Below are 27,239 nucleotides of genomic sequence, written 5' to 3' on the forward strand. Positions count from 1 at the left end.
TTACATAATCTCAGAAATGTATCAGAGAATCCATCTATTTCAATTCAAATCTGAATAAAAAAGAATCCTTTCACAATATACCCGTGATCATCTTTTGCTAGCTTTCCAGCATGAAAGAAAAAAAAAAACCCTACTACCTTTTAGGTCAAATTATTTTTATTTGGGAGCTCTGTTGGAAAGCTTTTCCTTAAACCAAGACTAAATTTGCCTTTTCTATAACCTTTACTCATTGTTCCTAGTTCTGCCCTTGAGAGCCAAGCAAATTTAAGTTTAAGCCCACTTCCACATGGCACCCATCCTTCAAATACTTGAAGTGTAATTATCTCTATCTCTTCCAGTCCTCTCTTCTTCTAGCTAAGCATTCCTTGACATGAACCTCATCACTATCCTGACTACTTCCTCAATGTTTTTCCTGAAATTTTAGTACCTAGAATGAAATACAGTATTCTAGATGTTGTTATGACCAAGGCAGAGAACAAAAGGACATTATGTCCCTTCCAGAAGCCTTAAATTATATTTCTTAATCAATACATCATCATCATCACAGGGTTCTTAAACTGAGATCTGTAAATTTAAAAAAAAAAGATTACTTCAATATAATTTCCTTTGTCAGTTAAAGGTTCTGATAAAGGCCTCATTTCCAAAATATATAGAGAATTGACACTAATTTATAAGAAACCAAGCCATTCTCCAATTAATAAATGGTCAAAGGATATGAACAGACAATTTTAAGACGATGAAATTGAAATTATTACCACTCATATGAAAGTTTTCCAAATCATTATTAATCAGAGAAATGTAAATTAAGACAATTCTGAGATACCACTACACACCTGTCAGATTGGCTAAGATGACAGGAAAAAATAATGATGATTGTTGGAGGGGATGCGGGAAAACTGGGACACTGATACATTGTTGGTGGAGCTGTGAACGAATCCAACCATTCTGGAGAGCAATCTGGAGTTATGCCCAAAAAGTTATCAAACTGTGCATACCCTTTGATCCAGCAGTGTTTCTACTGGGCTTATACCCCAAGGAGATACTAAAGAAGGGAAAGGGACCAATATGTGCCAAAATGTTTGTGGCAGCCCTGTTTGTAGTAACTAGAAGCTGGAAACTGAGTAGATGCCCATCAATTGGACAATGGTTGGGTAAATTGTGGTATATGAATGTTATGGAATATTATTGTTCTGTAAGAAATGACCAGCAGGATGAATACAGAGAGGGTTGGAGAGACTTACATGAACTGTTGCTAAGTGAAATGAGCAGAACCAGGAGATCATTATATACCTCAACAACGATACTGTATGAAGATGTAATCTGATGGAAGTGGATTTCTTTGAAAAAGAGACCTAATTCAGTTTCAATTGATCAATGATAGACAGAAGCAGCTACACCCAAAGAAAAAACACTGGGAAATGAATGTAAACTGTTTGCATTTTTGTTTTTCTTCCTGGGTTATTGTTAACTTCTGAATCCAATTCTCCCTGTGCAACAAGAAAACTGTTTGGATCTACACACTTATATTGTATCTAGGATATACTGTAATTTATTTAACATGTATAGGACTGCTTGCCATCTAGGGGAGGGGGTGGAGGGTGGGAGGGAAAAATCGGAACAGAAGTGAGTGCAAGGGATAATGTTGTAAAAAAATTACCCTGGCATGGATTCTGTCAATAAAAAGTTATTATAATAATAAAAAAAAAAAAATATATATATATATATATATAATTTCCTTTGTGATCCCATCATCAGACTTACAAAGGGAATCATTACATGCCTATATCAAAACCAAAGTAGTGTTCTATAGTCAAGATTCTTGTTTCTTGTTCATTTTTTCTTTCTCGGAGCATGAGGGACAGTGTTCCAAGCTTCTTTTGTGGCTCTGAGCTTTGCCTTTAAGCACTGGAGCCCCTCTTATTTGGGTTCTTGCTCACAGTGCCCAATCTAGTTCTGCCTATTGTTGCCTTGTTTCCCCTGATGGCAATTTGCCTTTTGAATTGGAACTAGAGACTCCACCACTGCTCTGCTGTGCTGCTGTTCTACTGAACCAGGACTAAGGGGGAAGAGGATAACTCAATTACTGATTTCTGCTCTCCAATTAGTCTCAAACACCATCTGCCCTGGGCTGCCCTTTCACCCAAGAAAGACTTGACCTTTCCCAAAGTATTTCCAAACTATCTAGAACTGCACAATTGTTTCATTCCATTTTTTGTAGATTCTGTCATTTCAGAATCTTTTTAGAGGCTTGACTTCATGTTGTTTCTGAGGGAAACTGGAGAAAGTTTAAGCAATTTCTGGCTTCTCTGCCATCCCCTATTATTAAAGTTAAATCTTAGAACTGAACAACAAAACTGAAATATAGTTTAAAATTTAGGGTCTTGTCAACAAAATTTGTAATATTAGATCTGGAAGAGAAACAACTCCTTTGGTCCAATTCTCTCATTTACAAATTAGAATTCAGAGGTGACAGCTAAAAGTCCAGTTCAAATTCCACCTCTAAAAACCATTTCCAGTTCTACTTAATCCATGATGTTTTCTCCCTACTCTCATCTTCTATAACAGCCCTTTACATGACATTTATAAGTTAATTTGTATTATTTAGTATATGACCAATCTACCCTCCCATTATAAACTCAAGGGAAGTGACAGTATCATATTTGTGTCCTAACTACATAATACAATGTATTGCACTTATTAAGTGTTCAATAAATGCTGATAAATTAAATTCCACTTACTATACCACTTTAAAAAAGACACAAGTTACGGTGAACAGAACATAAGCTGAGACAGGCAACATGGATTCTAGCACTGACTCAGTATTCTGTTGATATCTTCCTGACTCCAAATCCAGCTACCTATCCATGACACTATCTTACTAAAATTGTCCTTTCAAATCATCTTGATTGTCTATTTATACATGTAACTATAAATTAACAGCATTTTGCTGATTATTTGCTACAGAGTTGTGGTGAAAAAAACTTATCAACTCGATTTAAAATTACTTCATCCTCTAAGCTACAGAAACCAGTAATGAGTGTAATCTTAAAGACACTAGAAATTATATATATATGAATAAGTCTTAGGATATTTTAATGGAAAGTTTTCTAGATCACAAATTCCTATGATAGTCATTTATTTAAATTAAATAAATTTGCAGCACAATTACAAATGGTTAATTAACCTCATATTTTGCACAACCATACTTATTAAAAAATATTTTGAGGATTAACATATTGATAACATTTTTTGACATGATTACTTCTTATTCCATTCTTCTTTCTCTTTTCTTTCACGGATAACCTCCTTCAGATATGGTTGAAGGTATAATTTGTCCTAAAGAAAAAAATGACAAGATATTATATGCTGATTACCAGTTTTATATATAAATTTTCTTTGAGTTACCAACAAAGACTTCACTGAAATAATTATTTTTAGTCTCAAATTAGAAAACATTTTGAATCTACAAACACAGAATACCATATTTCCCCCCAAAAAGCGTTTTTCAAAAATAATCTGCCAATTAATAGGAATGAACAGTAACAATGAAGAAATTGTTAAAGGATACTTGTCCTGAAATTTCAATTTTTGGAGGCCAGATTGAACTTAGTCTCATTCTAAAAATGTACAAATTGCTAAAATCCTCAAGAAGAATCCAGTCTGTCATTTCTAGTTCGAAGAATCACAGGGAGACAATCTGACACACTTATATAGTCATCTTATTTTCCCTAACAATTTCTGATAATCAGAATTCTCAGTTATATTAAAAGCTTTATACCTCTTCATATTTTGTCCATTGGTTTTTAGGCAAGATCTGATGCCTCATGGTCAGGTCCAGAGCCCTCTTGATACGAAACATTCGATCATTATACAGATTCTCTGGAAGTCTCCTTATGGCCTCTTTAACATCTTCATCTTCATAAAGTGTGTCATCACGCATCAACCCTATTAAAAGAGTAGATGAAAAAGCTGAATTGGATGCTTTTTTAAAAAAATAAAAAGTTGCTATTTTTAAAAAATCATGAAAATGTCTTAAAAGTGGCATTACAATTTAATAAAGAACCAAACAGAAAAATCTATAAATAATTGGCTAATTATACTTCAATTACTATTTGATTTGAGGAAAAAAGTATAGAAGTATAAAATACAAGCACAAAGCAAGTTTTTAAACTTGCAAACTAAACTGAAACTTAGGCAGGAATGTTATAGAAAAATGATTTGTTAAATCTAAGAAATCAGAACTGACCATTTAAATTTACTGAAATAAAATTCATGGCATTTTACTAAATTTAAGTTTTTCATCCTAGCCATTTTATCCTTTACAATGATCTTGCAAAAGCACCATAGTTTTCCACTAAGCTAGAAAAGCTTTCTGAACAGTTCCAGGGACCAGACGGCATCTACTCCCTAAAGACAGGACAGTGAGTAAAGAGCTCAACAGTATGTTAGTCAATAGGTAATGAATACTTTGGCCAATCATAGCAATCCATTAAAAATAGGAAAAATTTTAGATGGCCTTAGATGAAGTCCCTTTCTGCTGTCACTTCAACAGAGACACAGAAATAAGTCGGAAGGTACCACTAATTAGTTTCCTGATGTTCTGCAAACACAATGACTATGATTTCAAGTTATCTTACTACTTAAAATGAGAGAGAACTACAGTTTATGAGGCAGCTTCTATGCAGAACATAAATGTCATTTAATGCTCTTCATTATCTAATGTCTTCCTTTCATTACAATCTTCTTATATTTTATAACCACACAGCTGATATAATCCAGCTACTGGTTACTTGCTACAGGACATTGCACCTCCCATTTCTAAGCCTATGCACTGGCAAGAATGCTCTCCCTCCCAATCAGAGACTCTTAGAATCTCTGGATTCCTTTAAGACTCCAAAAGCCATCTCCTGGTCCACTACCCAACTAGTTCTATCTTTCATTAAGGTTTTCTTCCATCTTATCTATATATATCTTGTATATTCTGATTTAATATATATGTTGTTGCTGCGCATCTCCCCTTTTTCTCCCTACCCCACCTCCACTCTTTTTTTTTTTTAAACAAGAGAATGCTTTTGTCCTGTTCCCACCCCCACACCCCCAAGATCTTTAATGCTTAGCACAATGCCTGGCACTTAATAATTTATTGAATGATTTTCTTTAACATATATTCTCCCATTGATATTACATGGCTCAGAATGAATTGAACACCATAATTGAAAAGATACATATTTATAACTGATACAAAGAGCAAAAAAGAGAGGTGTGTGGTGATTGTTAAGTAGGATATAACATTCTGCAAAGTAGGGAATATAGAAAATACTGTAAAAAAGATGTTGGTCATGTATCAAGAATGAAAGATAATAGTCCAACTGATGAATTGGTACCCATGAGGTATTACTAAACCTCAAGAGATTTCCATTGCACTGGATAGAATCCCTATGGAGACTATATAACTATGGATGGTTTATAATCAAAAGTACGACCTGAGTCAGCTAGATGCACAGTGGACAGAACACTGGCCCTGAAATCAGGGGGGACCTGAATTCAAATCTGGCTTCAGACACTTAACACTTCCTAACTTTGTGATCCTGAGCACCCAGTTGGATCCCAATTGCTCCCCCCAAAAAACAAAGTCTTATCACAGACTATATTAAGGCAATTTTGTTTTAAAGGGACATAATTTAAAAACAGATTATATGACACTGGCAAGTCATTTAATTTCAGTGTTCTGGACATTTATCTATGACTCTTCAGTTGCAGAGAAGGTCTCATTTGCATTGAAAAGAGAAGTTTATTCTTAGAGTTTCTACATCAGTGGTCCAGGCCATATTCCTACAATTTGAAAATAAAAGATGAATACCAGATTAATTTATATACAATAATCACACCTAAATTCAAGGAAATTTCAATAGACTTGAGGTAAAGTACCATTCACATCAAGAGAAATAATTACAAAGACTGAATATGGATCAAAACATAGCATTTTCACTTTTTATTATTTGTATGTGTGGTTTTTACCCTTTTGATCAGATTTTTTGGTGTGTGTGCAGATTAAGGAATATAGAAATATGTTTAGAGTAATTGCACACATTTAAACCATATCAAATTACTTACTGTCTTGGGAAGGAGGGGAGGGGAGGAGAGGGAGAAAAATCTGGAATACAAGGTTTTTGCAAAGGAGAATGTTGAAAACTATCTTTGCCTGTGTTTGGAGAAGTAAAATAACATTTTAAAAAACAATAATCATCCTTAAATTTACATTTTAAATCTGTACTTAATCATATAATATACTGCCATTTTTATTCCAATTTTCTAAGAGCCAACAAGTTAGATACTATCAATGCAGTCCCTCTGCTAATAGTAAACTTCTGAATTCCTTAACACTAAATCATTTTAAAATGACAGAATCTGTTTTTTAAGTACCATTTTTAGACTTTTTTAAAATGCAAAGGTAAAGATACCTACCAAGTTTGTTGAATCCTGCAGCATTGTAATACCATTTTCGAAGACTCTGGAGCCAGTGTCTTGATGCTACAGTTCAAAGTACCATAATGTTAGTTAATACTATTCATCAGGCACACACCTTTGATAAGCAACCATTTTACATTATTCTTATAGTGTTGTCTAGTTTGTTGTTTTACCTCTCAACTCTCTAGAAAGGAAGACTGTAAGAGTTCCCAAGGAGGAATTGCTCTGCCTTGGTAGAGTTTATTACTCTTATGAGTTCCCTATACCAATATAACTCCAACTCAAAAACCTATACTATGCTGATTCTAGTTATCTTATGGTAGTTTTTACCGATTTAAACTGAGCTAATGCAAGCAATTATTACTATATAAATATCCCACTACTACAAAGGAGAATGTAAAGATGAAAATAACCACTATAGTGCTTACATACTCATCACTAAAACTACAAGTACTATGGAGGGGGAAGAAGGGGAATGGAGCGGACTACAAATGTTTCAAATGACAGACCTGATAGTTAATATCAGTCAAGTTGGATAAACAATCTTTCATTATTAGGAGGAAACGCAGGGCAGACACATAAAGAAATATGGTGACGTTTAAAAGAAAAACAAAACAAAACCATTAACTGTTGATAATGGGTCCTTAGATACTTAGATCTCCATTTGTTTCTACAACCACATACATGTACTGTTAAAGAAATCACTATCTGGAATTTAACAATTTGGTTTAAAAAATTTTTGGAGGGTTTAGAGAAGTTTCACAAGTGAAAGAAGCAAAAAGCAAAATTATAAAATAAGAAAAACATTTAAGCACTTAAGGGAGCTGTTCTTGAGGAATAATTCTCAGATCCTGCTTGCCTAAGTTAAAAAAAATTTTCCCTGAAATTGCCTGAATTTTTTTTCTTCATTTTATTATGCATTAAATCATAAGATTTAGAACTGGATGAGCTTGGGTTCAATTCCCTCATTTTACAGATGAGGAACTGAGACCCAGAGAGGTTAAGTGATGTGTCCAGGTTCACACAACAAGAAAATGTCTGAGATAGGATTTTTTAGACAAGTCTTTCTGACTTCTAAACATGTAATTCCCCAAAATTCTTCAAATTAAAGATTCACTTTGGTTAAAAACATCCTTTAAAAAATGCAATTACTTCTGAGAAAGTTGTTACTGTCAGTTACCCTCAATGCTATATAAACTATTTGAAAAAATAGGGAATGAAGGAGTCCTACCAAATTCCTTTTATGACACAGACATGGTACTGACACGGTATTGACACCTAAACCAGGTAGGTTGAAAACAGAAAGAAAATTATAGACCAATCTCCCTAATGAACCTTGATGCTAAAATCTTAAACAAGATATTAGCAAAAAGACTACAGAAAATCATCCCCAGGATAATACACCATAATCAAGTAGGATTTATACCAGGAATGCAGGGCTGGTTCAATATTAGGAAAACTATTAGTAGATTGACCAAAAATAACCAAATTAACAAAAACCATATGATCATCTCAATAGATGCAGAAAAAGCATTTGATAAAATCCAACATCCATTCCTATTAAAAACACTTGAGAGTATAGGAATAAATGGTCACTTCCTTAAAATAATCAGTAGCATCTATTTAAAACAATCAATAAGCATCATATGTAATGGGGATAAACTGGAATCCTTCCCAATAAGATCAGGAGTGAAACAAGGTTGCCCTCTATCACCATTACTATTCAATATTGTATTAGAAATGCTAGCTTTGGCAATAAGAGCTGAGAAAGAAATTAAAGGAATTAGAGTAAGTAATGAGGAAACCAAATTATCACTCTTTGCTGATGATATGATGGTATACTTAGAGAACCCCAGAGATTCTACTAAAAAGCTATTAGAAATAATCCACACCTTTAGCAAAGTTGCAGGGTATAAAATAAACCCACATAAGTCATCAGCATTCTTATATATCACTAACAAAATCCAACAGAGTTACAAAGAGAAATTCCATTTAAAGTAACTACTGATAATATAAAATATTTAGGAATCTATCTGCCAAGGGAAAATCAGAAACTATATGAGAAAAACTACAAAACTCTTTCCACACAAAGTCAGATCTAACCAATTGGAAAAATATTAAATGCTCTTGGATTGGGTGGGCAAATATAATAGATGACAATAGATGACAATCCTAAACTAATCTATTTATTTAGCGCTATACCAATCAGACTCCCCAAAAACTATTTTAATGACCTAGAAAAAATAACAAAGTTCATATGGAAAAACAAAAGGTCAAGAATTTCAAGGGAATTAATGAAAAAAAAAAAATCAAATAAAGGTGGCCTGGCTGTACCAGATCTAAAATTATATTATAAAGCAGCGGTTACCAAAACCATTTGGTATTGGCTAAGAAATAGACTAGTTGATCAGTGGAACAGGTTAAGTTCAAAGGACAAAACAGCCAATAACTTTAATAATCTAGTGTTTACAAACCCAAAGACCCCAGCTTTTGGGATAAGAACTCACTGTTTGACAAAAATTTCTGGGAAAATTGGAAATTAGTATGGCAGAAATTGGGCATTGACCCACACTTAACATCATACACCAAGATAAGGTCAAAATGGGTTTCAAAATGGGTTCATGACCTAGGCATAAAGAATGAGATTATAAATAAATTGGAAGAGCATAGGATAGTTTACCTCTCAGACCTGTGGAAGAAGGAATTTATGACCAAAGAAGAACTAAAGATCATCATTGATCACAAAATAAAAAAAAATTTGGTTATATCAAATTGAAAAGGTTTTGTACAAACACAACTAATGTAGACAAGATTAGAAGGGAAGCAATAAACTGGGAAAACATTTTTACAGTCAAAGGTTTTGATAAAGGCCTCCTCTCCAAAATATATAGAGAACTGCCTAATTTATAAGAAATCAAGCCATTCTCCAATTGATAAATGGTCAAAGGATATGAACAGACAATTCTTAGACTAAGAAATTGAAACTATTTCTAGCCATATGAAAGATGCTCCAAGTCATTATTAATCAGAGAAATGCAAATTAAGACAACTCTGAGATACCACTGTCAGATTGGCTAGAATGACAGTGAAAGATAATGCGGAATGCTGGAGGGGATGTGGGAAAATGGGACACTGATACATTGTTGGTGGAACTGTGAACACATCCAGCCATTCTGGAGAGCAATTTGGAACTATGTTCAAAAAGCTATCAAACTGTGCATACCCTTTGACACACTAGTGTTACTACTGGGCTTATATCCCAAAGAGATTTTAAAAAAGGGAAAGGGACCTGTATGTGCAAGAATGTTTGTCAGCCCTCTTTGTAGTGGCCAGAAACTGGAAACTGAGTGGATGCCCCTCAAATGGAGAATGAATGGCTGAATAATGTGGTATATAAATATTATGGAGTATTATTGCTCTGTAAGAAATGACCAGCAGGATGATTTCAGAAAGGCCTGCAGAGACTTACATGAACATTTATATGAACATGATCATTATATACTTCAACAACAATACTATATGATGATCCATTCTGATGGACTGTGGCCCTCTTCAACAATGAAGATGAACCAAATCAGTTCCAATAGAGTAGTAATGAACTGAACCAGCTACACCCAGCGAAAGAACTCTGGGAGATGACTATGAACCACTACATAGAATTCCCAGTCCTTCTATTTTTGTCTGCTGTGTTTTTGATTTCCTTCACAGGCTAACTGTACACTATTTCAAAGTTCGACTCTTTTTATACAGCTAATTAACTGTTTGGACATGTATACATATATTGTATTTAACTTATACTTTAACATATTTAACATGTATTGGTCAACCTGCCAGCTGGGGGAAGGGGTGGGAGGAAGAAGGGAAAAAGTTGGAACAAAAGGATTTGCAACTGTCAATGCTGAAAAATTATCTATGCATATATCTTGTAAATAAAAAGCTATAATTTTAAAAAATTTAAAATAATTAAAAACAAATAAAAATAAACTACTCCCCCCCCCCCAATTTTTTTTCTGGCTAGGAATCTATTCAGTAAATAAGAAAAGGAAATTCTATCTAACCACACAGCTCCTTGATGCAAGGTTAAGGATTGGACTAGGAATCTGATCATACTTCCACAATGGGAAATTATGTTCTAAACAAAAATCTTATGACTTTTTGAAATACAACCGACAAATATTTCAATTAAACAAATTAAGTTCTTTGTTCCACAAAGCATTGTAAAATGCCCGTAGAAAATCAAAATCCATCCCTTCTCTTAGGGATCATCTATTGTAATGGGAGAAAATACACATTTATTAGAAAGATTTTCTAATAATTTCAAGATATTCAAAACAACTCTATAGGATTTTCACTACCAAAAAAAAGAAGGGGCAGGTTCGGGGAATAAATTCTAGCTACAAACACTGGTAAAAAAAAAAAAAATAAAGATAACTTTGGTCACTTAATCACTGGAGATTTGTAATAGAGAAAAGTTCCTGGACTTGCTGAGTCAGAAAATAAAGAACTCTGAAATCACTATTTATGTAACTTTGGGCAAGTGCCATCTCTGAATCTAGATCTCAGTTTCCTGGTCTATAACGAGAAGAGAGATTGGACTAGATGTCCAAAGTATATTTCAGCTTTAACAGTCACTAATCAGAAATTTAAAGGATCTAGAAAATAGTTTAACTTAAGAAACTCTGAAAGGATTTTAGTGCCTTGCTTATATGCAAATTGTGCAGTTAATTACAAATGAGGCATCTATTTATTAAAAGTAATTGAAATCAATATAGTTGATATAGTCTCCATTTCTTTAGAAATATTTCACAGTTCTAACATGTTTCTTCAGGCATTTTTAAACATTCAACTGAACCAAAATGTAATATTTAATAATTATCTAATTGTCTAAATAGCTTTTTGATGAATGGAACAAACACCTATCCTACGCCAAATTGTATGAACCTTATTTTCCCTAATCTTGTTGTTTCATCACCTAATTTTTCATTCTCTAGCAGTAAAGATTATTGAACAATCTCAGATCTTTTGACTCCAGATTCAGAACTCTTCCTACTTGATTCAGTGACATAGGAAAAAAAAAATAATGAAAAGGAAACAGGAAAAAATGCTCCTCTGATCTACAGGAGGTAGAGAAACCAAGGAGGGGGAGTATTGGATAGAACTCAAATCTACCCAAGCTATTTTTTTTAAGAGTACCCACAGGGGAAGAAGCAAACAGCTCCATCATTTCTGAAGTTCTGCCTTCCCTAATAATTTCAAGATATTCAAAACAATTCTAAGGGTTTTTTATTTTTCCTACAAAGGAAGAGAGGGGTATGACTTTAGCTAGAAATAATGTATAAAAAAAAGTAAAAGTAACTTGTCATAATCACAAGAGATATGGAATAGAAAAAACCTTCTTAGACTTTCGGAGCCCAAACTCTGCTCCCTGATCTCTCAGTTTCCTGGTCTATCAAGACACTAGCTAGAGATAACCTATGTTACTTACCAACTGACAGACGTGACTGGTTAAAAATGCCCAATAAGAACTATACATAATTTTGGACGTGGCTCTGTCTATTTGTCGCCAGGAAATTTTTTTAACTGCTAAAAATGAGATGGGGCCGAAAATGAACGCTCGTTAATTGAGAAATGTAAAAAGTTCTGCTTCTCTACAAACCACCTCTGTGTTAGAGTCCAATATCTAGGTCCTGCAAAGTTTGATTCAGGAGCGGAATGGAAAGGAAACAGCGATGAGGGAAATGTGATTCTTTCACAGAGCCGCCTTCAGGTTTGCCAAGGGTTTTTCTAAGTAAGGCACAAAATTAGCAAAGCGCTTTTTGTACCTCGATTTACCTGATGCACCCGACCCGGAAGTAATCGCATTTTTAAAAGGATGCTTTTAACCAAAGTCTGTCCCTACGGCAGACTATTATTATCTGAATTTTACAGGCACAGATTTTCCTTTATTACCCGAGCTCAGCCCGGGAGCCGCAGCTCGGGCCTTGCTCGAGTCTAGACCCACATCTCAGGTCACCTTGGGCCCGGTCATTCTGACCGAGCTCGCGTCGAGACACTCCCTTGGATCTGGGGTCTCGCATTTCGCAGCCGCCCACTCGAGGTGGCTGGAGGAGCCGCACGAAGGCCAGAGGGCACCCAGGGCGCACCCCACCCGGATTTCGGACCCCCCAACTACTTACAAGGTACCCGCGTCGCCATCTTGATCTGGAAGAGCCAAGCGCTATGCCTGCTGGGTAAGTCCTAGAGGACGCTAAGAATCACGTGAAAAGGAAGTTGTGGATCCGCGGGCGCGGGGTCGGGGCGGGGCCGTGGGCGGGGTCGGGGCGGGGCCATGGGCGGGGCGGACTGAGGCAGCCAGAGGGAGTTACTCCTACGCAGACGTCCTTCGGCTTTCACCTTTCAATGAATAGACTTTTACTCATTGAATATCAAGTTTGTTGGCTTGGTCCTTTATCTCGTTGAAGGGGAACAAGAGTTATTTTTTTGAAGTCCCTCAAAATTAATTCTTAATTATCTCAATTAATTATCTCAATTATTATCTAAAATTTTTAATTTCTTATTAATTAATATTCTTCATTTTATCTTAATTAATATTAATTATTTTATTATATTTTTATTATTTATTAATATCTTAATTACATTAACTAATTAATATCTTAAAAATTGATATCTTAAAAACACTTTATTCTTATTGTTATTAAGCTGAGTTTTGGCAAAGCTAGTGAAGGGGTTTGGGTTTCCTTCTCTAGCACATTTTTACAGATGAGGAAACTGAGGCAGACAGCGTTAAGTGACTTGCCCAGTATCACACAGCTAATGTCTTTGAATTTGAATTCAGGTCTTCTAGACTTAGCTGCCCTACTTTATTTCAGCACAGTATCAAGGTCCCTTTCAGCTCGTAGTCTCTAGGAAGGGTAAAGAATTTTGCTGTTGCTTACCAGAGAGTTAGAACTGATTGTTAAATTTTCAGTGTGGACATATATACTTCGGATATCAACAAACCTCCCAAGTTAGAATTTGGCTTAGAATAAGATAGCCTAGTTGGAAGGGATGTCTATATGATGCAACGTGTCACTAGGAAATCCTACTACTTTGAAAAGAAAAAAATAAACAAAAATAAATATTTTAGAAAAAAATTTGCTGTTTTCCTTTGAATGAGTTTACAATCTCATTGAGGAGTCAAGAACATGTAAACAAGAAGCTCTTCTACAAGTCAGACAAGTATGCATCCAGTCTTGGTTAGAAAAGTTGAAGGAAGGGGATATTTCCTAAGGCAGGCATCCTATTACACTTTTGGATAGCTCTAATTTATGTTAAGTTCTTCCTTAAAAATAAATTTAAGCAGGCTCATACTTGTAACCCTTCATAGGGTTTGGCTGGATTGGTAAGGCTACTCAGTTTAGTTTTGGCTTCTCTCTGCCATATCTTGTCAATATTCTTAAAAAGTAGTATACAGAAATGAATGAAATACTGCGATACAGGTAGTATGGTGCAAAACTTGGAATACTTAAGTCATAATTTGAATTCCAGTTCTGTTCCCACCAGCTACTGAAATTCAAAGGCATTCTGACAAGTGAAACTATCAAGAAATGTTCATCTCTCAGAAGCAAAATCGGCTAATATGGGGATGGGAACACATGGGTGCCAAAGGCTTCCACTTAAATTCAATTTTAAAAATGTTTTTTATTAATAACTTTAGTTTTTTTTAGCTCCTAATTTCCCTCTGTATCTCTCCTCCTAGAAAGCTATCTTTAATAACAAAGAAAAAAAAGATGCAATAAAGAAAATAAATTCAGCAAAACCAATCAACATACTGGAAAAAAAAAAAGACTTTATAAACAATGTTCCATACTCATGTATTCCCACTTCTTCAAAGGAGTAGGGGCATTCATCTTCTCACATCTTTTTTGGAAGCCAAAGTGTCTTCATTATCTTTTGTAACATTCATTTTCAATTAGCTTGTGATTGTTTGTTCTATTTACATTGTTGTAGAAATTTTGTATATATTTTTTGGTTCTACCTACTTCACTTTGCAACAGTTCATATACTTATTTCCATGCATTCATCTCAAATTCAATTTTTAAACAACTAAATTCTTTTTAGAAGCTCTGGATCAAGATTTTCCTTGTACTTGGCCAGGAGATCTTAAACAAGTAGAAAGAGGATCTGTACTCATATTTCATTAAAATAAAAATGAGGTCATTCACAAAGAGCTCCTTTGTGTCCTCCTCTCAAGTCTGATATCTTTTCATACTTATCTCCTCCTCCCTCACTCCAATCTCTGATTAAATAGCCCTTATGCAGGCCAACCTCTGTATTTACCCTTGATTCCAGCCCTCCTTATCTTCTCCAGTAGATTTTTCCCACTATTATCTCCATTCTAATCTTCCATATAATCTTATTTCCTGCTCCTTTTCTGCTTTCTGCTTCCTATAAACCCATAATTCTTTTTTTTTTTTTTTTAAAGTAACTTTTTAGTGACAGAACCCATGGCTGGGTAATTTTTTTTACAACATTATCCCTTGCATTCACTTCTGTTCCGACCATACCCCTCCCTCCTTTCACCCCCTCCCCCAGATGGCAAGCAGTCCTATACATGTTAAATAGGTCCCAGTATATCCTAGATACAATATATGTATGCAGAACCAAACAGTTCTCTTGTTGCACAGGAAGAATTGGATTCAGAAAGTAAAAATAACCTGGGGAGAAAAACAAAAATGCAAACAGTTTACATTCATTTCCTAGTGTTCTTTCTTTGGGTGTAGCCGCTTCTGTCCATCCTTGATCAATTGAAACTGAGTTAGATCTTCTCTTTGTGGAAGAAATCCACTTCCATCAGAATACATCCTCATACAGTATCGTTGTTGAGGAATATAATGATCTCCTGGTTCTGCTCATTTCACTCAGCAACAGTTCATGTAAGTCTCTCCAAGCCTCTCTGTATTCATCCTGCTGGTCATTTCTTACATAACAATAATATTCCATAACATTCATATACCACAATTTACCCAACCATTCTCCAATTGATGGGCATCCATTCATTTTCCAATTTCTAGACACTACAAACAGGGCTGCCACAAACATTTGTGCACATACAGGTTCCTTTCCCTTCTTTAGTATCTCTTTGGGGTATAAGCCCAGTAGAAACACTGTTGGATCAAAGGGTGTGCACAGTTTGATAACTTTTTGAGCGTAGTTCCAAATTGTTCTCCAGAATGGCTGGATGTATTCACAATTCCACAAACAATGTATTAGTGTCCCCGTTTTCCCCACATCTTCTCCAACATTCCTCATTATCTTTCCCTGTCATTCTAGCCAATCTGACAGGTTATAAACCCATATTCTTAAAAAACTTTCACCAGCTCCAAATTTAACTTCCTTTCTCAGCTAAACTTCTTGAGAAAGATGTCTATGCTAAGTGAGTACCCTCCACTTCACCTCTTATTCTTTCAAACCCTCTATAGCCTAATTTCCAACTTTATTATTCAAGTGAAGTTTTTAAGTGAAATTCAACTGAAATTCTCTCCAAATTTACTAAAGCTATCTTAAATGAGAAATCTAGTGGCATTTTCTCAATCCTTATCCTTCTCGAGCTTTCCAAAATACCTAATATTGGATACTACCTTTTCCTCCTAGATACTTTCTCTTCTCTGAATTTCTCTGGCTGTAATTACTTCTTAGTCTCATCTGATCACTACTTCTCATCTTTTTTTTTTGCTAAATTTTCATCCATGTTATGCCTTTTAACTTAGGCTGACTTTCAAGGATCCGTCATAAGTCAACCCTTTTTGCTCTTCTTTTTTATACTCTATTACAAGGTGATCTCATCAGTTCCCATGGCTTCAATGATCATTTCTAAGCAAATGATTCCTAGAGCTTTATATGTAGCCCTAATGTTTCCAGAACTCCTGTCTTACATCACCAATTATCTACTGGACATTTTGAACCAGATGATATCTCACACTCAGCATGTACAAAACAGAACTTTTCTCAGCAAACCATTACCTCCTTCTGAACTTTCCTGTTGCTTTGATGGCAAGCCATGCTTCCAATCACCCATGTTCCCAACTTCAATGTCATCCCAGATTCCTTTTTTACCCACTTCACATATCCAAGTCAGTTGTCAAATGTTGTCATTTCTTTCTCTATATCATCTCATATTTCTGAGTATCCCTGGTATTTGTCCATAATAAAGACAATAAATTCATATTAATTGGTTGATTGAATAGATTTAAAAATCAAGAGTTTGGGTCTTGGAGCTTAGGTAATACAAATGACTACAGTGATCTCACTGAAGCCATGTGAACTCTTTGAATTTCTATTTCGTTATTTATGAAGTAGATACATCTTGCACTACCTACCTTACTCACTGGACTGTTATAAGTGTTTTGGTAAATTTTAAAGCCTGATGTAAATGTGAGCTAAAGATCACTTTTAAAAAGGTTGACAAATTGAATACTTAGGTCTACTTGAAGAAAATTGCTTTAGTGTGTTATGGGCCAGAACTTGAAACAAGGTGCTAAATTAGTGGAATTGATAGAGACAATGGTTATTTAGCATGGTATTTTAACAGTTCTCTAGTTTAGTACCTGTACTCAGTACTTACTATAGTTTTACAAGATTCACACCTTTATAAGAGACCATATAAGCTTGGACAAACTCAGCCAGAATCAGAATGAGAGAAGACCAGAGAAGTGGTGGCAGGCTGTCGTCCGTTGCTTCTCCACTGAAACCAAGATCCGGAAGGCCTCCAGAAAAACTAGCTGAGCCCCAAGTGGAGACAAGACTTTGAAGGAGACAACAAAGGGATTGGACTTTAACCCCTGGCTACTTGTGTGGTGATTACTGAACTGAAAAGAAGGCTGCCTTCAGAGACCCCAAGAAAATCCCAACAGAGAACATTACATTTTAGAGAGAATATTACATGAATGGATAGAAGGGAGATAAAAAAAACAATGTTCAAGTTCCTTCAGACACATGCTAGCTATGTGATACTGATTAAGTCACTTAACTCCTCAGAAGTTTAGGCAATTCTCTAAGAATGCAAGATAAACAAGTGATGAACTGCATGAGTAGGTGTTTTCTTGCTAGGAATTTCCTATATCAGTGAAATCACAGGAATAATGAAAAATGCACTTGATATTATTAGGAACTAAAATTCAAAGAATATAGACTAGAAAAAGAAATGGGAAGCTGATGAACACCAGAAGTTAATCAATAAAATTTGTTAAGTGCCTATTATGTGTCAAGCACTGACCTAAGCAACACACCTATAAAGAAAGGCAAAAATTATTCAGTCCCTACTCTCCAGAAGTTCACAATCTAGTGGGAAAGACAATTTGAAAACAACTATGTACAAATGAAATATAAACAGGATAAAAGAGAGTAATTAGCAGAGGGAAGGCACTAGCATTATGAGGGACTGTGAAATGCTTCTTGTAAAAGGTAGGATTTTAGCTGGGACATGAAAAAAGCTAGGGAATCTAAGAGACAGAACATTCCAAACAAGGTGGACAGCCAGTAAGAATGCCCAAAATGGGAAACAAAGAGGCCAGTTTCACTGGATTACAGAATATGGTATGTGTGATGAGAAGATGAGAATGTTAAGGAAGACTGGATCCAGTTTATGAAGGGCTCTAAATGTCAGAGAATTTTATTGTGGCAAAGATTATCTTGGTATGTAGTTCCAAGGGAGGTAGGAATAAATATGTCTCTAGTGTATCTTTCCTCTCATCCTTCTCCCAGTGGTTCTAAGAGAACTGGTCATTCTTTTCTCATCAAGGAGCGTACCAGGAAAGAATTATATTCCTGCCTTCAAGAAGGTACAATCTATGGCTAAGATGACAGGAAAAAATAATGATGATTGTTGGAGGGGATGTGGGAAAACTGGGACATTGATTCATTGTTGGTGGAGTTGTGAACGAATCCAACCATTTTGGAGAGTAGTTTGGAACTATGCTCAAAAAGTTATCAAACTGTGCATACCCTTTGATCCAGCAGTGTTACTACTGGGATTATATCCCAAAGAGATTATAAAGAAGGGAAAGGGACCTGTATGTGCACGAATGTTTGTGGCAGGCCTTTTTGTAGTGGCTAGAAACTGGAAACTGAATGGATGTCCATCAGTTGGAGAATGGCTGAATAAATTGTGGTATATGAAAATTATGGAATATTACTGTTCTGTAAGAAATGACCAACAGGATGATTTCAGAAAGGCCTGGAGAGACTTACACGAACTGATGCTGAGTGAAATGAGCAGGACCAGGAGATCATTATATACTTCAACAACAATACTAGATGATGACCAGTCCTGATGGATCAGGCCATCCTCAGCAACGAGATCAACCAAATCATTTCTAATGGAGCAGTAATGAACTGAACTAGCTATACCCAGAAAAAGAACTCTGGGAGATGACTAAAAACCATTACATTGAATTCCCAGTCCCTATATTTATGCACACCTGCATCTTTGATTTCCTTCACAAGCTAATTGTACAATAATTCAGAGTCTGATTCTTTTTGTACAGCAAAATAATGTTTTGGTCATGTATACTTATTGTGTATCTAAGTTATATTTTAATATATTTAACATCTACTGGTCATCCTGCCATTTAGGGGAGGGGGTGGGGGGGGGTAAGAGGTGAAAAATTGGAACAAGAGGTTTGGCAATTGTTAATGCTGTAAAGTTACCCATGTATATATCCTGTCAATTAAAGGCTATTAAATTAAAAAAAAATAAATAAATAAAAAAAAAAATAAAAAATAAATAAATAAATAAAGAAGGTACAATCTAGTAGGGAATCACTTTTAGAATTCATTGTTATGAGTTATGACAGATAAATGGGGTAATCCATAGTGGCATGAAAATTTTGAGGAGACATCACTGAGAGTTGAGGGGACTATGAAAAAAGAAATGGAGATGGTGATATCAGAGCTGGGCTTTGAAGGAAAGAAAAGCTGGGGAAAGAGTGACTATTTCTGGAATGGAAGATATTGACTATAAAAGCCCAGAGAAAGACAAAGAGAGTAGAAACACAATGACCTGGGAGGGTATAAAGACAAATAGAGTAGAACTGGAATTAATCAGAGAAAGTATCCCAGAAAGAATGACTTTAAATATAGGTGAAATGGATAAAGACGGAAATAAGCATTTATTAAGTACCTATCATGAATAAGGCACTGTGCTAAACAGTTTACAAATATCTCATTTGATCCTCTGGATACTATTATTATTATTATTGCCATTTTTCAGAGAAAACTGAGGAAAACAGAGGTTTAGTGATTTGCACTAGATCATACAACCAGGAAGTGTGTGAGGCCAGATTTAATAGATTTTCATGAATTCATGCACCTACATAGTAGAATGGATGGAGAGCTAGTCGTGGAATCAGGAGGACTTGAATTCAAATCCGTACATATTACTTCTATGACACTGGGCAAGTCAACCTTGTTTGCCTCAATTTCCTCAAACATAAATAGAGTTGGAGAAGGAAATGACAAATCACACTAGTATCTTTGCAAGAAAAATCCAAATGAGTTCATGTAGGGTCAGATACAACTGAAACACCTCAATGGCTTTCTGACTTCAGATACTTCAGCACTCTATCCACTACACCACCTAGTTGTCTCTAAGTAGAAAAAGTTTACAGGGATAGGGAATGGCATAGAAACAGAAATTAGTAAATTGTTTCTGGGGAGTTGTTGTAGAGTGCTGTAATTATAACATCTTATTTTATAGGACCTTATGTTTTAAAATCCTCTTTCCTCACCATGATTCAGTGTTGTCAATTTGCCAAATATTATCCCCATTTTAAAGATGAGGAAATGAAAGCTGGGTTTGAGTGACTTGCCCAAAGTAATACAAGTAGGAATTAAACCTGAGTTTACAACTTTACTACAATTCACATTATTACTTTCTTTCCTTTTCTATGGTCTTCCTTTCCCTAATTTTAATTCATGTCCTTTCCTCCTTCAGTGTTGAATCCCTCGCAAACTAGAGTCAATCTTTGATGATATGTGGAAACAGAAGCATGTACTCCTTTATATAATACCAAATGGAATGGAACTTTTAATAGTTATTATGGAATATGGAGTTGAGTATGTCTGATATTCTGGATATTCGTGACACTTGATGACAAAATAATAAAGGCATCCTGAGAAGACCTAACTCACAAAGATCATCATTCCATTTCTTACCTCAGAAATCTGTCAGTCAGGTTAATGAATTTAAAGAACAAAGTCTCACTATAAGGTTATCTAACTATAGCAGAAATCAACTTAGTTGACATCTACCAAAAAAATGTGCACTTCTACCCTCTACTTGTCATTCTAAGTCCTTAATATGACTTAACTGAAGAAATGCACAGTAGTTGAATCTTACATAACTGGGCAACTGGCAAATCCAGATGGCTCACAAATTAAAAGAGCTAAGTAAATTAAGGGAGTTGTTGTTCCAATATAAGGGAAGCAAACAATTGCATTTCAGCACTACAATTGGACAGAGGTCTGATAAACTCAAGAATAGGGACTGCTAGAATTCCTTGAGAGTCATGGTTGATATTGTCACTCTCCTCAGTCTCAGATTATTCTGAGAATGCATCATTTTATATGCTCTTTTTTCTAACTTTGGAATGAAGGACATTTTCCCTCAGAATGAAACAAATTACAGAATCTAAAAAGATCTCAAAGGTCATCTGCCCAATCTATACTTCAAAAATCTCCTCTGAAATACTTGACAAGTTGTTATCTAGCCTTTAGTCAAAAATCTCTAGTAAGAAGGAACCCACTACTTTCCTCTGAATAGCACATTGTATTTTTGAATAGCTGAAATTGATAGGAAGTTTTCCCTTCAAGTCTAAATGGGCTTTTTAGCTGTTTAAAAAAGGGCAATTCCAAAAGTGTTTTGGACAATGGTACCACTGTGGAGATGAATACATGGTCTAATCAATCTAAAATGAGTTATTGAATTCTCTCTCTCTCTCAATTAGTTCCCATTTTCCCCAGAAGAAAAATGACAGTTAAATCCTTCTGTTTAAAAATCCTTCTGCCTAGAATGGGAAAAAATTTTAAAGAGAGGGAATAGATTGTATTTTTTATGGTAGATTAAACGTATCATTCTTTATTTTTAAAATAAGAAACATCAAAACTTTATTATAAAAGCAACATCAAGGGCAGCTAAGTGGTACAGTGGACAGAGTGCCAGGTCTGGAGTCACAAAAAATCAACTCTCCAACATCAAATCTGGCCTCAGACATTTACTAGCTATGTGACCCTGAACTAATGACTGAACCTTGAAGATTTGAAAGGAAGAAGCTTTTTTTTTTTTTACAATAATAAACATTTATTTAAAATGATTGAGACAGTTATTTATACAAAGTACATATTGACTCACATAAATATTAGTAGATTAAATTAATCCTTTTCCATTGATCAGCAGCTAAACAGTTTTCAAGAACATTTCAAAGTCCTCTAGTGAAGCTTTAGCAATCTCTTTACAAAATACTTCATCAGGAAGAGATACCAGTTTGTCCAAAGAGATGTAATTAGGTTTTTGGGGATCATACTGTGCTCTTCCTAAGTAGGTAAGAAATGAATGTCTTTCTTTGATTTTTAGCACTTTTGAATTGAATACCTAGAAAAGAAAAAACAAGGCTGAATTATATCACACTTAGATTTTCAACAGCAATGCTAAACTTAATAATCTAGCCATCTTTTTCAAACTTGACTCTAACTTTTGGCTATTTCAAGAATCAAATCTGCGCTGCAAGAATAAAAATTTGCCATATGCATGGATGACAAATAGAATGTGTCAAAGTCCAGAGGGTAATTCTAAAAGAAGAGTTTTTGTTTCCATTTTTCTTTAGAAATTAGTCCTATTGGAATAAACATATATTCTCCTAAGTTAATTACTTTGAAAATGATAACTTTCACCCCAAAGCAGTCACAATTCATCAAGATATATGCTAATATATAACGTATATCTTAAAATACATATATGCTTAAGCATTCATGCATATATTGTTAATGCATACAATATATATGTGTACACATCTATTCCAGAATGATTTATAAATTGTTCTAAATGCTTACCACATTTAGTATATCATACTTAGAAATATCATTTCCAGTGGAGAAACTCTTGAACGTATAATTCAGCATATTTGGCAAAAACCAAAATATCTGCTAAGTTGTCCTTATCAACGTTCTGGTTGGGTTTTTAATCAAATCAGTTATCAAACCTAGGTTCCATTCCCACTCCCATCACTTACAAGACACGTGTCAATGGGTAAGTCACTTTAACCTTTTTGAGCTTCAGTTTCATGTAAAAAAAAAAAAAATGAAGATGACAATTTTGGTCCCACTTATGTCCCAAGGTGGTTGTAATGAGTGCCCTTAGTAAACCTCAAAGCCTGATATAAAAATGAGTTAATATTACTTAACTTTCAAAATAATTTCCTCACTGAAAGGAAAAAACTACAATTATGTAGTCAAATGATTTGGTGAAATAAAAGAAGCATTTTTTAAAAATCCCAAATTCATTGGGGAAAGCTAGATTTGAAGATCTGAGTTCTTATTTCAACTTTGCTACTTGTGACTTGAGTCAATTATACTGACCTATTCTCTTAGCTATATAAAGAGGGAATGGATCATGTGAATATTAAAGTCTTTTCCAGTTTTAAATCTATGATCTTAAAATCACTTTGACATTGAAGCCTTAAGAGCAGCAACAGTCTTATGCAAAAAATATTTTGTAAGAAGCACATATAATTGTATATGCAAGATAATTGTACAATTATGTTTACATACATTGGAACTAACATGTGTTTTAACATATATAACACATTGAATTACTTGCCATCTAGGGGAAGGGGTTGGGGGAAGAAGGGGAAAATTTGAAACACAAGGATCAATGTTAAAAAATTATCTGTGCATATATGTTTTGAAAATAAAAAGTTTTAATAATAAATTTTAAAAAGGGAATTTTTTAAAAAGTACATTTTATTCCTTAAATAAATAGACATGGAAGTAGATATTAGAAATTTAATGCACAGAATTAGAAACCACAAGACTGCAGATAAAAGCTCATTACGCAAAACCCAAGTTTGAAAAAGAACTAAATTTGCATGGTGGTTTGTGGGAATTATGATATCTTTTCTTTGGGTACCATACAATTATTGAAGAAACTTTCCATTTTCAGCTTTTGTGGTACTGTCAGCTGAGATGAGGTTAGGTGAAAATTTGTAATCAAGATTTTAAGATCCTACATTTCTACCAGGGAAGAAAAAGAATATTACAAATACCACCTCCCATTATTGCAAAAGCTTCTGAGAACTCAACAAATCCAATGAAAATCAACATGTGGAGGCTTGATGCTGTTTGTCTTTTGTTCTCAAAGAGAACCATGACATCAGGGAGGTGATGCCATGACATGTGAATGAATTAGATGTAAGTCATGAGGACTATGCAAAGTCACCTGCCTAACTTTGTCCACTGACACCATCTGAGTCCAGGGGTAAGGCATAGATTAAGATGACTGGAGACTGCTCTGTACGGGGGAGACCTTGGCTTTTTTAAGCAAAGTCTCAGTCTGATGAGGCCACACACATTCAGTGATTAAGCCTAGGTTAAATAATTGAGGCAAAGAATCTCCTCTTTCAAAAGTCCAAAAACCTAGTCCAAAAAAAAAAAAAAGTTAAAAACAAAAACAAAAATAAAGAAATGAATGAATTTGGAAGGGAAAGACTCTCAGGGTTTCTGACCAAAGCAGAAATGATTACATTCAATTCAATATGAGTCAATCAGGACCCAAACAATAACCAAATGGGGCTTGGCCCATGGGTGGCCAATGAAAAGACATGATCCTTAAGAAAGGTAGCTTGGGAAGATAGAGGTGCAAAAGAAAGGGAGAAAAATGCTTTTAAGAACCAGAAGGAGGGAAAGGAGGAAGGGAGAAAAGGAAGTCTTCCAACTGGCCAATCCTGGTTTATGGGCCAGCTTTATTCACAGAAGTGGTCGTTTGTCCTTCTTTCCCAAAAAGGACCATGACACCAAGAGGTCATTTGCATACCCACAACTCTGTACTTTACCAACACTTAGAAGGCCATTTACTATATGTAGACCGACACTATGGAAAAAACAGCTTGAAAGAAATTTCAAAAGTATTAGAATAAATTTACAATAACATGTGTTTTTAATAAGCACTTTTCTTTTGAAATGTCTACATATGATATCAAAACTATAGAATTCATTTTTTCTTTAAATATATAAACGGAGAATATCTCAATGGTACAATGTAATTCATATAGGCCTCCTCACTCTGTGCAATTCATTACTATATTGCAGGTGGGTTCCTAGGTTCTAGAAGGAAATGCAAGCTCCATCACATTTTACAATAAATGAAAGGCTTCAAGACTGGTCTCAGCAACAAATTATGTCTGTTTTCCAAAGAACACCCTAAGAACTGAGAGTCTCATTACCATAAGAATGCTTCAAATTTTGGTCATGACCAGCCACTGAAAAATTTAAAAATGGCTCCTATTTCTTGGCAGTTCCTAGCAGCAGTGATGGTAGCAGAATGATGAGAAAATGAGTAGATGGTGTTTAAGAAACACTTTTTATACAATTTAAAACACTTTCTTTAAAACATTTTTTTAAAAACCACAATTTTAAAAGACATAGTCCAAAAGATTATATATGACCAAGAAAAAAATCTCTGAGCTCAGATTTGGGCACTATATACACTGGATAATTTTATTCTAATTTCCCCATCTATAATTGAAAACAGCAATCTATTTGAAAGGAAAATTATGAGTAAAAATTGAAATATATTAAGATATTTTGAAAATTATACTTTCCCAATCATTATATGAAATAATTATATGATTTTATCTCAATATGAGTATATACTGACTGACTTTTCATGTGAACAAGTTTTCTATTCTGACCAGTACCTACATACTTGTGGAAAAGCAGGATGAATGCTGTCCTATTTAATGTCTGATATGTATATCTAATAGCAAAAAATTCAATTACCACACTGTTATTACTCACAAGTATTTAAGACGTAGAAAAAGACAGTTGGATTTTCAGAATTTTGGCTGAGTTTCCAGAGTTGACAATGATCTTGTTGCCCTATAAACTGAGCACATTTCATAACAAGAACTGGAGATGACTACTGAATTCCCAAAGTCATCTTGATAACTAGCTTTCAAACCAAAAGAGCATTTTAAAAGCCATAACATGATCTATGAACAAATTTTATGATCTCTATCAGCTCAGGATATAGTTATTCAGTGATTACGGGCATGAATAATTTATTATCTATTTTGACAGCAAAAGCAAAGACTTCATTTTAATTTGAAAAAAAGGCAATGGAAAGGAGGAAGCACCCTCCTATGGGCAGGGTTAACATTTTAATCCCTAACACATCACTGACCCTCATCCTCATTGGCTGAGGGTCTAACTTTCTAAACATGGGAACTATCCAAGAAATTGAACTTGACCATAAGTACATAGTTGCCCATATTTGATTGAAATAGGGAGAAAATGATGTCATGGAGGAAGGGGACTTAGATATGTCCTTGGATCAATGCTCAAAGTCCTTAAGGCCTACTCAAACTCTGAAGTAGATGAACCCTTACTCAATTTTCACCACTGTCTTGAAAGATCTCACCTCATTGCATTCATACTTAATTCAACAGAAAACAAGTTAAATGTGTTAACTTGTTTATATTTGTATCTAAGTTTAAATGGACTGTAAGTTTAAAGAATCAACAATGGACACTTGAGTCCTGTCACGCTATGTCACATGGCAGCTATAAAAGTTAATGCAATCTCAGAATATGTTAAGAGGTATAGTAACCAGAACCACAGAACTGATAGTGCCTAATGAGATGACATCTGAAAAACCATAGTCAGTTCTAGGTGTCACATATTGGAAAAGACATTGATAAATGAAACAATACTATGGAAATTATAAAGAAAGGCAATGGTGAAAGGCCTTAAGATCATTTCAAATAAGAGTCAAATGAAAAAAAAAAAAAAAAAAGGATCTATCCTGGAGAAGGGGAAATGAAAGTTGCCTTCAAAGATTAGGAGTGCTACCACACAGAAATTCATATAAATTTGTTCTGCTTGGACCCCCTGAGCTAGTCAAAGAAAAACTTCAAAACAATTAGAGGCATCTAACAAAGGAATGGGCTAGGAGGTCATGGCTTCTCTTTCACTCTATTTTCAAAGTCTAGATGACATGGTTAAGAATAGCATAAAAGGGGATGTTAGAAATGGGAGGAGATGAGAGATTAAATGACCTTGAGTTCCCATATAACAAGTGATAATTCTCATTTATAAATAGAAACAACTGTTTTTGAAGGAGGTGTGAGGTGACCAATGAGATAAAGAGCTAAACATTTTCACTGATCCTTATGACCTTTCCAGTCTCTCCAAAATAGGAATTATGTGTAAGAGCTAAAGCAATTTCAGGTCCTTCCATGGTCTCTCTCTATATATAATATATTATATAATATAATATTTTATATATATATATAAATTACAATGATTATATATGTATTTATATATGTATAATCACTGTAATTTCCATAGTATTGTTTTGTTTTATTATTTATATTATTCTCATTGTATATCTTATATTTCTAGTTTGTTTTTTACTTTATATCAGTTCATAAAAATCTTCCCAGGTTTCTCTGTATTTATCATATTCATGATTTCTTAGAGCACACTAATATTCTAGTACATTCATCTACTATAAATTCAAT

The 27,239-nt window shown here is 34.6% G+C and overlaps 2 protein-coding genes across 2 annotated transcripts in view; both read right to left on the bottom strand.

Annotated features, from left to right (window-relative positions):
• Positions 1-3,070: 3,070 nt before the first annotated feature.
• Positions 3,071-12,750, bottom strand: LOC100928777 (cytochrome b-c1 complex subunit 7). Its single transcript, XM_003760266.4, has 4 exons — positions 12,645-12,750; positions 6,466-6,531; positions 3,779-3,945; positions 3,071-3,336 (listed from the first exon to the last, which is right to left on the bottom strand). Exons 1-4 carry the CDS (start codon positions 12,661-12,663, stop codon positions 3,259-3,261), a joined length of 330 nt encoding a protein of 109 aa, XP_003760314.1. The 5' UTR covers positions 12,664-12,750; the 3' UTR covers positions 3,071-3,258.
• A 9,022-nt stretch (positions 12,751-21,772) lies between these two features.
• MTERF3 (mitochondrial transcription termination factor 3) overlaps positions 21,773-27,239 on the bottom strand; it is a 53,714-nt gene continuing 48,247 nt past the window's right edge. Inside the window, exon 8 of the mRNA XM_003760267.4 lies at positions 21,773-22,096. Coding sequence (XP_003760315.1) covers positions 21,902-22,096 — 195 coding nt within the window. The 3' untranslated portion in view covers positions 21,773-21,901. The remainder of the gene's footprint in view (positions 22,097-27,239) is intronic.

The sequence above is a fragment of the Sarcophilus harrisii genome, chromosome 1 (assembly GCF_902635505.1).
Source record: "Sarcophilus harrisii chromosome 1, mSarHar1.11, whole genome shotgun sequence".
NCBI classification, from domain to species: domain Eukaryota; kingdom Metazoa; phylum Chordata; class Mammalia; order Dasyuromorphia; family Dasyuridae; genus Sarcophilus; species Sarcophilus harrisii.